The sequence below is a fragment of the Candoia aspera genome, chromosome 1 (assembly GCF_035149785.1).
Source record: "Candoia aspera isolate rCanAsp1 chromosome 1, rCanAsp1.hap2, whole genome shotgun sequence".
Taxonomy (NCBI): Eukaryota; Metazoa; Chordata; class Lepidosauria; order Squamata; family Boidae; genus Candoia; species Candoia aspera.
The window spans coordinates 191537876-191552181 of record NC_086153.1 but is presented as its reverse complement, the minus strand read 5'-3'; the positions used below and the strand labels follow the sequence as shown (position 1 = coordinate 191552181).

Below are 14306 nucleotides of genomic sequence, written 5' to 3'. Positions count from 1 at the left end.
CCTTGAATTGCACCTGTAAGCCAAATGGCAGCCAGTGTAGCTTTTAAAGATAAGATGTTATATGGCCTCTGGGTGCATCCATCACTAACCAAGCCACTGAATTCTGAACCAGTGCAGCTTCTGGATGTTCTTCATGGCCAGCCCTACATAGAGGGCATTGCAACAGTCCAATCAAGAAGTGACTTAGGCATAGCAGTATGTTGCTAAGTGTTTAAGAACCAGCTCTGCTAGCTCCATTGCTGCTGTCATGCCATACCACTAGCTGCAGAACACCTGATTGGCAAAATGGACATCAAGGCTTACCTCTGCTGTCAACCAGCTCACAAATTTCCAAGAAATTTAACAATCAGGTCTTGCAAACCAGTGCAGGCCACCATGCTCAGTTGAAAGCACTCGTTTCTAGCCTACTGTGTCTGATTCCTAAGTCCTGTTAAAGAAAGGCCCTTCATATAGGGATGCTTTCTGATTTATCTATTTTATAAGTACGGAGATGGTCAGTATTTGTTAATCTAAATGCTATACTAGAATAGAACACTGCATAGATACAGTATATACAGCACCCTCTACTTCAAAGGGCATTAAAGACCTGGCCTTCAGCGAGGACAACTGACACCCCTTTCTTCCTTTGTGTTCCCCTTTGGGTTTGTTTTCTTTGCCATCATTGTTGTTTTGTTTTGTCTTGTGCTGTTTTTGTTTTTTGGTATTGTTTGTTTTTATAATTGTAAACTGTCGAGAGCTGCTGGGAGTTGGGCAGCATATAAATTTAATAAATTATTATTACATAATTTGACAAAGTTACTATGTATACTTTAGATCCCACTGATGATATTGCAAATTTGTCTCATAGTGCATGCAATTTTTAAAGTAATACAGAAGGATAGTTCCATGAAGGCTATATTACAATCTGCAATAGTGTAAGAGTTACTCTCAAGAATGTCACTGTATCCAAGCCTTAAAAATCCTGACAAAGGAGAAATTGGAATATTGCAGTAAGATTTACATTTCATATTTTTACAAGACAAAATAGAAAGCAAAACATGAGCTCTCATTCTCACACAGAGGCTATTACAAGCTCTGGACACCATCTCTATCCCAGAAATATTCACTATTACTCATACCTAACTTTTTATTTTCCAGCCTTAAACCTGTCCATCAGAATAGTTTTTCCAGCTGTTAAGAGTATCTGCTGTCACAGACCTATAGCAGGCTTCCAACTGACTGTTTCTATCAGAAAGAATGGAAAAATTGGGAAAGGAGAAAAATGACCCACAGTCATCTCCTATCTCCTCAGACACAGAAGGCTTTACACCAATCCTGAATCAGTGGTGGAGTGGCAGTGATGACAATTCAGTTAGGAGACAAATGAGAAAGGGAAGGAATTCTCTATCACTCAGACAATTGTTGCTGCCTTCACTGGGCCAGAACGTTTTCATTCCTCTGCTAAGGTATTTCAGAATCTCTCAACTCTGACAGCTGAGAAAATATAGAAAGCACATTTGCTGTATGGCTCACGTTCTAGTAATTTAAACCCTTTGAAAACATACTATGCTATCCATGTGCCTACCTCAGAATAGTACAGATTTTCCAGTGTTAAGACAGGCCTCTACTACCTGGTTATAACCTCTTACAATTAACTGAAAAGGGAAATAAACTTGAAGCAACAATAGCTCCAATACTTAAGAGTGCTATAATCTTTCACTTTGCAAGTATTGTTTTTGTCAGGAAACAAAGCTAGTTATTAGGGACTGTATATTGCCTGTAAAATATCCAGCTTTCTTTGACTGCAAATAGTTGAGATACATTATCCTAATTCAGTGGTCCTGTTTGACCCAATTACCTCTCTTCCTGATCTCAAATGATGACATTACCCTCACAAAAGTGCCTTAGCAGCAGTAGTCCTAAACTGGATCCTTGCCTTACGAGCAAGCAAGTATAAATTGCTCCATTACCCTCAGTATACACCCAAATTACCCCCTTGGAACCCCCTTCCCCCTCAGATCCAGCAGGCCTCTACCTTCCTACCCTTCCAAAAAGCCCCGAAGACCTGGCTTTTCCCACAAGCATTGGAGTAGTGTGAGGCTGAGCACACATTTTGTGGATGTGTGGGTATGTGTTGCAGTTGGGGGCACTAGGAGTTTTCTATGTTGGTTTTTATGTTTTTATTGTTTTTACTGTTTGTGAGCTGCCCAGGTTATGTTGCATAAGACAGGCAGCTACATAAATCTTTTAAATATATAAATTATCCCCAATTTAAGAACCACTGTCCTAATACATGTTACAACTAAAACTGTTCACTGGTTGATGCTTTGATGGTGTTTGCAACTGAGATTTCCGATAATTTTTCAAATGTTAACTTGATTAAAAAAAAAATCCATTCAGTCGTGTCTGGTTCTTAGAGACTGCCTGGACAAGTCCCTGCAGTTTTCTTGGCAAGATTTTCGGAAGTAGTTTGCCACTGCCTCCTTCCTAGGGTTGAGCGAGAATGACTGGCCCAAAGTCACCCGGCTGGCTTTGTGCCTAAGGCAGGACTAGAACTCACCATCACCCGGTTTCTAGCCTGGCTCTATTGATTAATAGTATTAATCAATAATCTATACTAAAACATATAAACTTGTCTATCAGTCAGATTTTATTAAAAACAGAATTTTGAAAAATGTGGAAAACATACAAACATATAAAAGAGTAATAATCAGCGATACAGTACGTGATGGTGCATTTTAACTGCAGCAATGCAGAATTTAGACATAATATTGGTAATGCTAGCTTTAGAATCAGAAGGTAAGAGTTTTATATAATCAGAGTCTGTGGATCCTGTCAAAGGAGAGGTAAAGTAAGAGAATTCCTTACATCCCAGTAGAAATTGCAACCGAAGTACTTGGACAATGTTTCAATCTCTTCCAAACCAGAAGAACAAATTCATTCAAATAAGGGAGATTTTGGAGTATCTGCTCAGTAGGAGCACTCACTGATAGTAACATTTTATGCCGGGCCCAAAGGAAGTATTTCCTCAGCATGGGGCAGATAAGAGATATGAAATATTTGGCCAGTACCCAAATCATGTTCAAACTCAGCTTCTGCTGTTATTTGTATCCTGCTAACCATCAGCTGGTACTCCGTATCATCTACCCTTTGAAAGAGTAAGTGTTGGGCTTTTTCATAGCCCAGGGTAAGAAGAAAGACCATAAGATGTCAGCTTGGATTCTATAGCACACCTCCAGCTTGAAACTCCTACATGCTGATACATGTTAAATACATCTCCAAACAAATGTTGACATTTAAGTTCCAAATTTCTGGAGTGAGTTCAAATGCAATAAAGGTGTCAAAGCCAAAGTACAGCTGCACAAACAGTCCTTCTATACAGTATCTGCCAAACGAAAGCCACACATGCTGAGGGAGTGAGAGGTGGCTCTGGCTTTGTTCACTCCAATGCTGCTGCAATGAAGCATAGCAACTCAGTATCATCACATATCTCTCCCTCCTGCAAGCAGTTTCCAGTAATATCTATCAGCGGGATGACTTCTACTTTTTGAGATCATAAAAGTACAACATGGAAAGAGAAAAGAACTTGCCAAGAGGGGTGGGTGGGACATATGGCAAATACAATATCCAAGTCCAAGTTTTTTTAGATTTTTTTTATCCCGCCTTTTATTATTTTTATAAAAACTCAAGGTGGGGAATATACTTGATACTCGTTACTCCTCCTGTTTTCCCCACAACAACAAGCCTGTGAGGTGAGTTGGGCTGAGAGAGTGACTGGCCCAAAGTCACCCAGCCAGCTTTCATGCCTTTGCAAGTTTTTAAAAATAAAATTATCTCAATGGGCTTAAATAAGATAAGTTATTGAGGACCACGATCATAAAAAAATTATTACACATTGACTAATATTGCATGGACCCAGAAGCCAAGCTATTTTGAATGTTTTTACAAAAGCAGTAACAGCCTCATAATTCAAATGCATTCATACTATAACAATTTCAAAAATCATACAATTAATGATTGTTCAAGATCCAGAATGGCAGCTGACCTTAGTCTTCTGTACGTCATTGAGCTAAATTAAAATTTGTAGCAAAACTCATTCTGTGTAAGTGAAATGCCTTCTGGAAAAAAATGCAGGCAAACACCTTAAAGGATGAACCAATCCATAATGTAGGTATTCTTCATGTTCCCAAAAGAAAAGACCAGCCATAATTCTTGCTGCCAGACCCTAGACAAGCATGTGGTCTGGAGACCCCTGGAGGTCCCCAAGACTCTTTCAGGGGGTCCACAAAGTCAAATAAATGAATATTTTAAAATTGCTCAAATTTAATTTCTAATCCAGTAAATATAAGCCACATAAACCCAAGTTCTTTGGGGTCCTCAATCATTTTTAAGAATGTAAAGTGGTCCTGAGACCAAAATATTTGAGAACCATCGCTCTAGACCAGTGTTTCTCAACCTTGGCAACTTTAAGATGTCTGGACTTCAACTCCCAGAATTCCTCAGCCAACAAGTATAAATGTTGTCTTCAGTTCTGATTAGAGAAACAAATGCTTTCTCTAACCAAAACTACTTTATTCTGATTAGAGTAAAGTCTATATTCTTTTCTCTTACCTATAGAAGTCTTTTAAAATAAAGTAAAAAATAAATTAGGCACAAAAATATAAACATGGTAAAGAAGAGATACCAATATTGCCCCATCAGCTGCCCTGAAGAAAATAAAATGTCAAATAACCATTGTTTACTAATTGATGCTTTGCCTCAAGCTTGCTTTCTGCAGCCAAGATCAACCAAAACTAAATTTGAAGTAGGTTCACAACAAGAGTTGTCTAGATAAAATGTTATTGTTGCTTTATAATGTACTGGCATTAAGTAGGTTCACAACAAGAGTTGTCTAGATAAAATGTTATTGTTGCTTTATAATGTACTGACATTTAATTTTGCTTGGCAGAAAGTCATTTTTTAATTTTTTTAATCTATTTATTTATATTCATGAATTTATAAATGACTTCAACTGAAATATTCAGTGGTGTAAAGCCAATACAACAGTTAAAAAAAATCGGCAATGTACAATTAAACCTAGTGCATCATAGTCCAGTTCATCACAGTGTAATAAACAGTTCCATTCCCGGTACTGGAAGCTTCACAACACAGAGAACAGCTTCCAGAACAACTGAATTTTTACAAGCTGCTGGAAGCTCATGAGAACGGGAGCTATCCTTGCCCCAGGGACCCAACTGTTCCCCAGGAGACACCTCAACAGAAAATGCCCATCTTTGGACACCCTGCCATCACACCTCCTGGTAAGCGGGAACCTTCAGCAGACATTGTCTGATTCACAGCATTCTTATCCATACAGAACTGTCATTATTTTTTTTAACCAAAACTAAATTTAACTCATCTGTAACAATGTGAAATTATCCCCTTAGTCTCTCCATCCACGGCACTCTACTTATTCTTAGCTAGATTTGGTACTGATCCTATCCTAACCTTTAGGAGAGCACTCCAGGAGCCACAAGACTGGCCTTCTCCAATGTAGGATGGGCATCTGGAATCCAGTATTAGCCCCCTTTCATTTTTATGGCTGATTTTTTCCACTGTCAGAAAATTGAAACCTCACTGGGCAAAGGATGGGAAAAGAATAATTTTGTGTCCACTTCCTAACCCAGAGTACTGATGCATATGGAAATATTTAGGTCAACTCAACAGCTAATCTACCACATTCAGAGAGTCACTCACACCCTAGTCACCTCGTAGCTTGACTACTGCAATGCTCTCTACATGGGGTTACCCTTGAAGATGACATGGACGCTCCAACTGTGAAGGCAGTGATGGGCATGCCTCAATATGCCCATGCAACACCTCTGCTCTGAGAGCTGCACTGCTTGCCAGTTTGCTTTTGGGTGTGTGGAGATCCCTGCTCTCCATTCATGAACTGCTTTCTTGCTAAAAGTCCAAAACAATATGAAATATATAGTTCAACATCTCTAAAAAGTTATTCTTCATGATCTATTAACAGAAATTTCTACACAAACTGTGCATATCATAGAAGAGCTACACATTATAACAGGAACATAACAGACCTTAAGTAATTCTATCAGTCTGCCAATGGAGTGGACACAACTGGTGCATGGGGCTCATCTATCATATATAAAAATACTTCAACTTTCTCTTCAACTAATATACTCTGGAACAAAATTGAGTGACATAGTGAGGTTGGGAGCAAAGGACGTCCAGTGCATGAAGAAAAGTTTATACATGTAATTTTGGATATAGCACAGTGCCTAGATAAATTGCGAATGGGATTATCTTAACAAGTTTCAACATGAACACATGCATCGATTAAAGTATTATATAATAAATTGCAAAGGGTTTTTTTATCTAGGCAATAGATAGAAACAATAATAACATATACAATATAGTAAGTAAAACCTTAAGTTGCTTACGGAGTAGATGAAAGATTCCATCACAGGCACTAATATGCGACAAAAAGGCATTTCCTAGTCCCTGTCCAGCATGGGCTCCTTTCACAAGTCCAGCAATATCCACTACATTCAGAAAGGCTGGAATTTTGCTAAAAAATTAATTCAAAATGTTAGTCATTAACAAATACGGCGATGTTACCATAAACTTGCAATTATCTACAATGATACTCAGAAGAATATAAAGGAGTAGTTGGCCATACAGCATCTAGGGACACCGCAGTACAAAACGGTTAGATGGTGCCCACTGTCCTCAATGTTTTAAAAAATTAAAAATGATAAAATTTCAGAGGATGGCTACTGTTATCATAATTAGGTTTTCTCTCATATCTGATGAAAATCTGAGCATATTAAAATATTCTTACAGAGATTATTATCCAAAAAATTGTATTTTTTAGCACCAGTGAAATCACATCGATGGTGCTCACTACTTCGAAAGGATTCTGACCATTACTCTAAATATACTTTTTTTACAGTGCCAAATAAACTGAGCAATAAACTAAGAAGACAATAAAAAGCATCTTATATATAATTTCAAATCACACTGATAACTAATGCATCTAAATTAAACACTGTATTTCCCACAACTGGTTTTTTTGTGTAATTCTTGTTTAGGAAATTTTTAACAAGATAAAAACAATACAAATATTAGATAAGAAACAAAGAAAATAAGAAAGAATAGTCAATAAGAAAGGAAATAGAAATCGAAAGGGCTTCCAGTCTTTTTGACAGTGGTTATAAATGTATTTATATTTTACCCTCTCTATTGGTTACATTATAATTTCCTCTTTCCATAAGCTACCCTTTCTAATCCTCAAACTCATAAATCACAGGTTCATTTTTCTCTTTTTTCAGCAAAAAGTGCATAAGGGGTTTCCAGTCACTGATAAATGTAGTTATTGATCTTCCTCTAATCAAACAAGTTAATTTTGCAGTCTCTGCTAGTTCTGTCATCTCCACCAACCATTCCTCCGTTATGGGTATTTAAGAGTCTTTCCATATTTGGGCATATAATAGTCTCGCAGCAGTAATCATAGATAATCATAATCTTCCATGGCTCTTTTCTAATTGACTATCCATTAATCCCAGCAAGAAGGGTTTCACTTGAATGTTGGTATTTAAAATTCTTTGTATCATTATATTTGAACCCAGAAATTTCTGGCCTTTTTACAAGTCCATCAGGCATGATAAAATGACTCTTCATGTTGTCCATACTTCCAACATAAATTTGAAGTACCTTTATACATTCTAGACAATTTTTCTGGAATCATATACCAATGGTACATCATTTTATGAAAATTCTCTTTTAGGTTATAATACTTATTTCCCACAACTGTGACTACAAGATTGTTATGATTTGGAGGGGAAAGGGAAACTCAACATAAAATTTATTTTATTTATTATTCAAATTTCTATTACCGCCCATCTCCCCCCAAAAAGGGGAGTCTGTGTGATATTACATAGAATCTCATGCACCCCTAATTATTATGCTGCAATATATATAGAAGCATAATGGGATGGAGAAGAAAGATGAGATGCTTATGTGACTTTAGAATAGCTGAGTCTGTTCAAGGTCAATTCTCCTGCTCTCTGTTCACTAAAAATGCTGAACTGTCTGTTTTAAATCAGTTTTAATTATAAACAAAACCTTTAAACAATTAGTTGCTTTAAAGATACAATTATTTGTTTACAGCTTCAATAAAGAATGGATAATGCACAGGGAAGATTAGTACTTTTCAACTGAAGCAAAAAAAAAAGATCAGGGTGTAGTAACTCATGCCCTCAAAAGATAAAATTATTTTCAAAACTTGCCTTATTTCTTATTAACAACACATTTTTCATTAACTATACCAGAGAGTACTTTACATACACACACATTTATATGTATGTATTAAGTATAAAAGCTTCCCAAATATATTACTCTTGAAAAACATTTCAAATTTCGAAGTATCTTAGGTAGTAAAGAAACTACTTCAGGAACATTAAAAGTTTTATGATAAAGTTGCAGAATTTAAACCTATTAAATGGTGATACTGAGAAATATAGGTTTTTAGCCAGAAACAAGCAATTGATGATACTTCACATATTTACCTTGGAGGCTTATGGTACTGACAAAGAAATTCATATCGCTCATCTGGCACAGGCACTCGGCTCTCATTTGGATCAATAGTGCAGAAGGGAAAGTTTTCTGCTGCAGCTTGACTCTTGGTTAATACATTGAAAAATGTAGATTTCCTTTAAAAAAAGAGTGGCCATATTTGAGACTGGTTACTCATTAAATGACATATAAAGGGTACATCACTACTATGGCTGTGCAGTAATTGAGGATCAGAGTCAAAAAGGGAATCTGAAGGGCACTGAGTCTCAAACATAGTACCTGTGCTGACTCCTTAAACCCACTGTATGATCCCAGGAAGAGAAGAAGTGGAGAAAACATAAATATACTATAGTTATGTTTTCATGTGATCCAATGCACTTTTCTGCCTTCAAATCCAAAATATTACACAGTCCTAATTATTACTGGATACTGAACACCACAAAAATCTTTTCCTAGTGCCAGATTTTTGCATTTCTTTTGCACAGAAAGGATGAGAATTTTAAAAAAACGGATTTCCATATTTCTACAAAAACCTTTTCTAATTTGTCTGAACTACTATAATGCATTTCTAATTTCTGACAGATCTCCTAGCAGCCCTCTAAAAATTAGCATAAATCCCATTTTCAAGATACATGTTTGAATGCATGTTTCAAATTTCACGTTTGGTAGAAGGTGTATTTATTATTAGGCCCAGTCTTCAAACAGCTACGTACAAAACGTTCAGATTTTCTTCATCACACCAGAAGAGCCAAACCAAATTAGCTCTAGCATTCTTTTTTCCACAGTAAAACATCAGATGCCACTTAAAAGACTATAGTCTTTTAAGCCTAGAAATTATCTCCCATTCCCATTTTATTTTGCAGCACCTGACCATCAGTAATATTGACCACAAAGTTTTTTTCAGGAAACCAACATTGAGGTTAAAGCAGTTGTTTTTGAAATAAAAAATAATTTACTAGAAAGGTATGCTGAAGTTCAAATAGTGTAGAGGTTAAGGTGTTGGGAAGGGAAGACTGAGGCTCAAGTCCATACTTGACAATAGTTCATAGAGTGACTTGCAGCCAGTCACTGTCATTCAACCCAATATTCCCCACCTATGCTATACTGAACTCTCTGACAAAAGATGGGATATAAATACAGTCAATCAATCAATCAATCGTGATATGGCAGAGTTTCTGAGAATTCTGGGTTACACAAATGAACCAGTAAGCCAATACACCCAACTCAACCACTCCTATTTTGTTCTTCCTGCTATTAAGAACAGCTTAACGAAGTATGGACAATGTGTTATCCAACCCTGGATCTGACTTGTCTCTCCCAAACTGGCCAACAATCATAAAACAAAAACAAATTATAACTTCCAACTTAAGAAAGGACGGAATAAGAATTCTAGACTCTAAGGTAAATATATTTGATTTATATCCTGTCTTTATTTTGTACAACTTAAAGCAGTATACATAATGCTCCTCCTCCTATTTGTCTATTTGGGCTGAGACAGAGTGACTAGAACTAGAACTCACATTCTCCCAGTTTGTCAGCCCTACTAGGTAGACCAGACGAGGAAATCAACTCCACAGGAAGACTAAATGTACTTTTATTGAGATTGACTATAAAAGCAGAATCTTGCAAGTCTGCACTGCAATTCCTTCTCCTTCTTATACTTCAGTAAATTATGGAGGTACCAGCCTAAGCTGCTTCTGAATGCTTTCTTGTTCTGAAGTTAAAAAAATGTTTCAGCCCCCTTTGCCTAGGTAACAGTTCCTGTAAATTTCCCAAGGTCATCTTTTTTACTCTCTACAGTTTCTAGTCCAGCACCTGAACCACTACACCAAACTCTCAAGCCTACAGGAATTCAAACCAGCAATGTCTGGGTTACAAAGCAAAGTTTATCTGACTCTGCTATTATAATAACAAATATATTATCTGTGTTTGTTTTCTATTCTCAAGTAGGAAAATTTAACAGTCTGTCACAACATTCTAATTTAATTTTTAAACAATACTGTAGGGGTCTACATTTACAAACTCAAAGCACTTATTTGCAACTTCTGAAGCAAACTCCAAACCAAATAGATGAACAGAATACCTGTGATAACTATCTTCTTAAATTTTATGACAGTGAATTGTATTATATATCATGGAAGCCAATAATTAATATTTTACTACTATCTCGGGTTTTTTTTCAATTTAAACACCAATCTTTCTGCAATGTAATATCTCTCTCCTCCTCTGAATGCCCCCTCCTCAGTTTCAGTTATGTTGCTTTCAATGTTAAAATAGGCCTTTTCTTCTGTATGTATCAAATCTTTCTTCTTTTTCTTTCCAAAATACTTTGAGCAAAGCTTTCCCTCAACTATCCTAACATTACATTCTTGGCATCTCTACTACTATCCAACCATTTCTCAATAATTAGCAGGCAATCTTTGGGTCTTCTCTTCCACTCCTATCTAATATAAACTCGTAACAGGGGAAAAGGTCACAAACTGAAAGTATCAATTATATCTGATAGAAAATATAAACTCTGTTTTCCTCACATATACTCTGACAAAGGTAATTAATTATTTTGTAAACAGAAAAAGCAGAATGATAGAATTCTTCATTTTTCCCCTTCAAAACTTAGTATTCTGTACAAATCAGTGTGAGATAAGTTAGAAGACATAATGTACTTTCAACACATCATTTTTGCTAATAAAACTTTGCATTTCCCTTACTGTTTCACATCTTAAAAAAATATTTAGCTAAATAAAATTAAATAAAACATATCCTTTTATGCATGTTTTCAATGAAATGTAACAATTCCTTTTATTTTTAAAAATGAAGCATCTTTAAAGCTGAAGCCTTCAAAAGAAAACGCCAAATTAATATAAGCTATTTTTATTTAACACATAAAAAGCTATTTAATAATCTGCTACTTTAAGACAGCAACTTCAGGACATCTGACATTTTCAAATTCAAAAATAACATGTAAGAATGTCCATTCTTGTCCATAAATTACCTAAATAAAATATAATTATTAATGGCAGATCAGAAATCCTTATCTCAGACCAACAATTTTACACAATGTATATTCTGAAGCACAACTCTAACATGATTTATTTAAGACGGCCTACAAGCTTTGGGATGACTAGGCAAAGTTTAGTGACTTTAATCACTTACCCAACATTTGGCAAACCAACAATGCCAATTTTCAAGGATGTCCCAAATCTTCCAATGATTGGATGTGGTTTAATTCCATCACCTCCCTTTTTGGGGGGCATCTGAAATTAGAAATAGAAACCACTTAATAGCCTAACATTCCAAAATCCTTTTCTTACTTCCTAGGATTCCAAAAGCAACACATATTCCAATGAATAAGAGTAATGCAAATGTGCATTAATACCTCCTTGGGAGCCATAACAGCCAAACATACCAAGGCTTTGGGGATGCCCAAGAGACAGGAATGGGGGCAGTAGCCAGGCAGCCACTAGGAATACAACTGTACATGGCACCCTTCCTGTGCCACAGCTCTGGTAGCTGAATCTGCTGCAGCTTCTGCAAAGCTCCTGGAAATGCTGAGCTAAAAATAACCATCTCAGAGCCCAAGAAGGGATTGAAATTCAGCACCACCAATTGCTCCTGACGTTTTCGGCTCTGAGTGGCAGCTGCGATGACTTCCCAGACAATCAAACGACCAGGCGGGAGGACTCTACAGAGCAGGATTCGAACTCCTCCCTCGGATATATTGGGAGCCTGTCTCCCAATTGAGGGGGAGGGTACCCTAAAACACAGAAAGCACCAGCTGCATCCCTAAATCACGCCTCGTACAAGGGGGGTGGCTAGCTGGCCGTTGCTTGCCATCTCTGTCTTAGCACCTTCCTAGTCTGGCAGGCATTTCTCTTCTAGCTAAAAGTAAGCATCTTTCAGACTCATCAAAGCAGCAAGCCAGGGACCACCAGCATTCCCCTCCTAGCAGCTTCACAACCCAGGATAGGGCACCTTCATTCATCCGGGCAAACCCACAACACCCCACCTGCATATCGCTCCATCGGTTCGGTGCCTTGTTGCCTGCACCAATCAGCCACTTTGAAGAGTCCCGCTTGGGCTACAGCTGCACCGAAAGCAAGCGAGCTAGCAGAGCCGCAACCTCCATCCCCGCCTCCCCTGACAGGCAAGCAGGCAAGCAGGCCTCTGCCCGGACTCCTGTTTTCCACCTCTCCGCGTGGCGGCTGCTGCTAGGAGCTCCTCGCCTCCTTTCCCCCCACTCGCCCAAAACAGCGAAGAAGAGGGGGAGGGGAGGGACGCAAGCCCCTGAGACCGGGGTGGGAGCTGGGGAGGAGCTGCAGACCCCGGGCCTCCTCCAGCCGCCCCGCCCCCCCCCCCAGCACGCGATGCAAAATGGACCGCGGAGCCCGCCCGAGCCCGCGCCACGACCCCTCCCCGCCCACCACGCGCGTGCCTTCACCTTGCTGCGGGCAAGCAGGAGCGCACCACAGGCTCGAGAAGCGGCAGGAAAAGCGGAACGCCTCGCGCGCGGCCACGCTCCTACCCAGGCAAAAGCAGCCGGCGGAACGGGAGAGACGCGCTTCCCTCAGGGGCGGAGACTGGCAGAGGGGAAAGGTCACGGGGAGAGAAGCGGGGCGCGTGGAGCTGCGCGAGGAAGGGAGCCGCCGGGAGGGGGTGCCTGTTCCCACGGAGCTGGTCCTCTGGGTCCCCGCCCGGCAGGCCGAAGCTGCCCTGTGTGCGCAAACGACCCTTGCTCTGCAACCTTGCTCAATCTGTGATTGGGCCTCCTAGCGTGCAACCGCCTGCGCAGATCTCACTGTGAGGATCTGATTCGAGATCAAATCGCAATCCGTTTCTCTAAACTCCACCCTGAATATTTAGCTTTGGGGATGGAGGTTCCTTTGGATTAAGCATGGGCATCCTCGGTTGCCAGGACGAGCTTTACTAAGCTTGGTTTTGGAGCAACAGTTAACTACAGGGACACAGTTTAGTCCAAGTTAAATTACTGTAAGGCTTTCTGCACAGGACTGCACTTTTTAAATTTTATTTATTTAATTTATACGTGCACAATTAACAAAACAATCTTTAATTTTAAAAGAAAAAGGATTGCATTTTTTAAAAATTATAGTACAAACTAAAATGCAAAGTAAGAAGGAAAAGAAAAAAAATTACCTTATATTTTATACTTAACTAATGAATTTGCTGCTATAATATGAACAATAAAAGATATTGTAAGATACACAAAATCTCTGCCATAGTAACACATATTGCTGCATCCTTTGATTGGTAGAAAATACTGCATTTTCCAAACAGATAAATCACACATTTCCAACAACCATTCCTTGATATCTGGAATACAGGTTGTCCTTGATTACCAACAGTAATTGGGACCTGGAAGTCGTCACTGAGCAACATGGTCATAAAGCATGATGTCACATGACTGTGCTGACTTATGACAGCAATTCCAGCAGTCCCAGTTGCCATTGTTAGGCAAATCCAGTCTGGTTACAGTGTTCTGCGGTCACGTCATCGCCATTTGCAACCTGCTGGCTTCCCCATTGACCCTGCTTGTCAAAAGCAGCAGTGAAGCAAACGGCAATCACGTGACCGCAGGACACTGCAACATGATAGTTGCAAGCTGGTTGCCAAGTACCAAATTGTGAACACATGACTGTGGGGATGCTGCCATGGCCACAACTACAAGGACCTGTTGTAAGTACCCCTTGTTCAGCACCATTGTAACTTCAAATGGTCACTGAATGAGCAGACGT

General features: G+C 38.8%; 1 protein-coding gene across 1 annotated transcript in view; it reads right to left on the bottom strand.

Annotated features, from left to right (window-relative positions):
* OLA1 (Obg like ATPase 1) overlaps positions 1 to 13246 on the bottom strand; it is a 104857-nt gene extending 91611 nt beyond the window's left edge. Inside the window, exons 1-4 of the mRNA XM_063318176.1 lie at positions 12995 to 13246; positions 11710 to 11810; positions 8550 to 8693; positions 6423 to 6550 (exon numbers count right to left, since the gene is read on the bottom strand). Of these exons, the coding sequence (XP_063174246.1) occupies positions 6423 to 6550; positions 8550 to 8693; positions 11710 to 11810 (373 nt within the window). The 5' untranslated portion in view covers positions 12995 to 13246. The remainder of the gene's footprint in view (positions 1 to 6422; positions 6551 to 8549; positions 8694 to 11709; positions 11811 to 12994) is intronic.
* Between the last annotated feature and the right edge of the window lie 1060 nt (positions 13247 to 14306).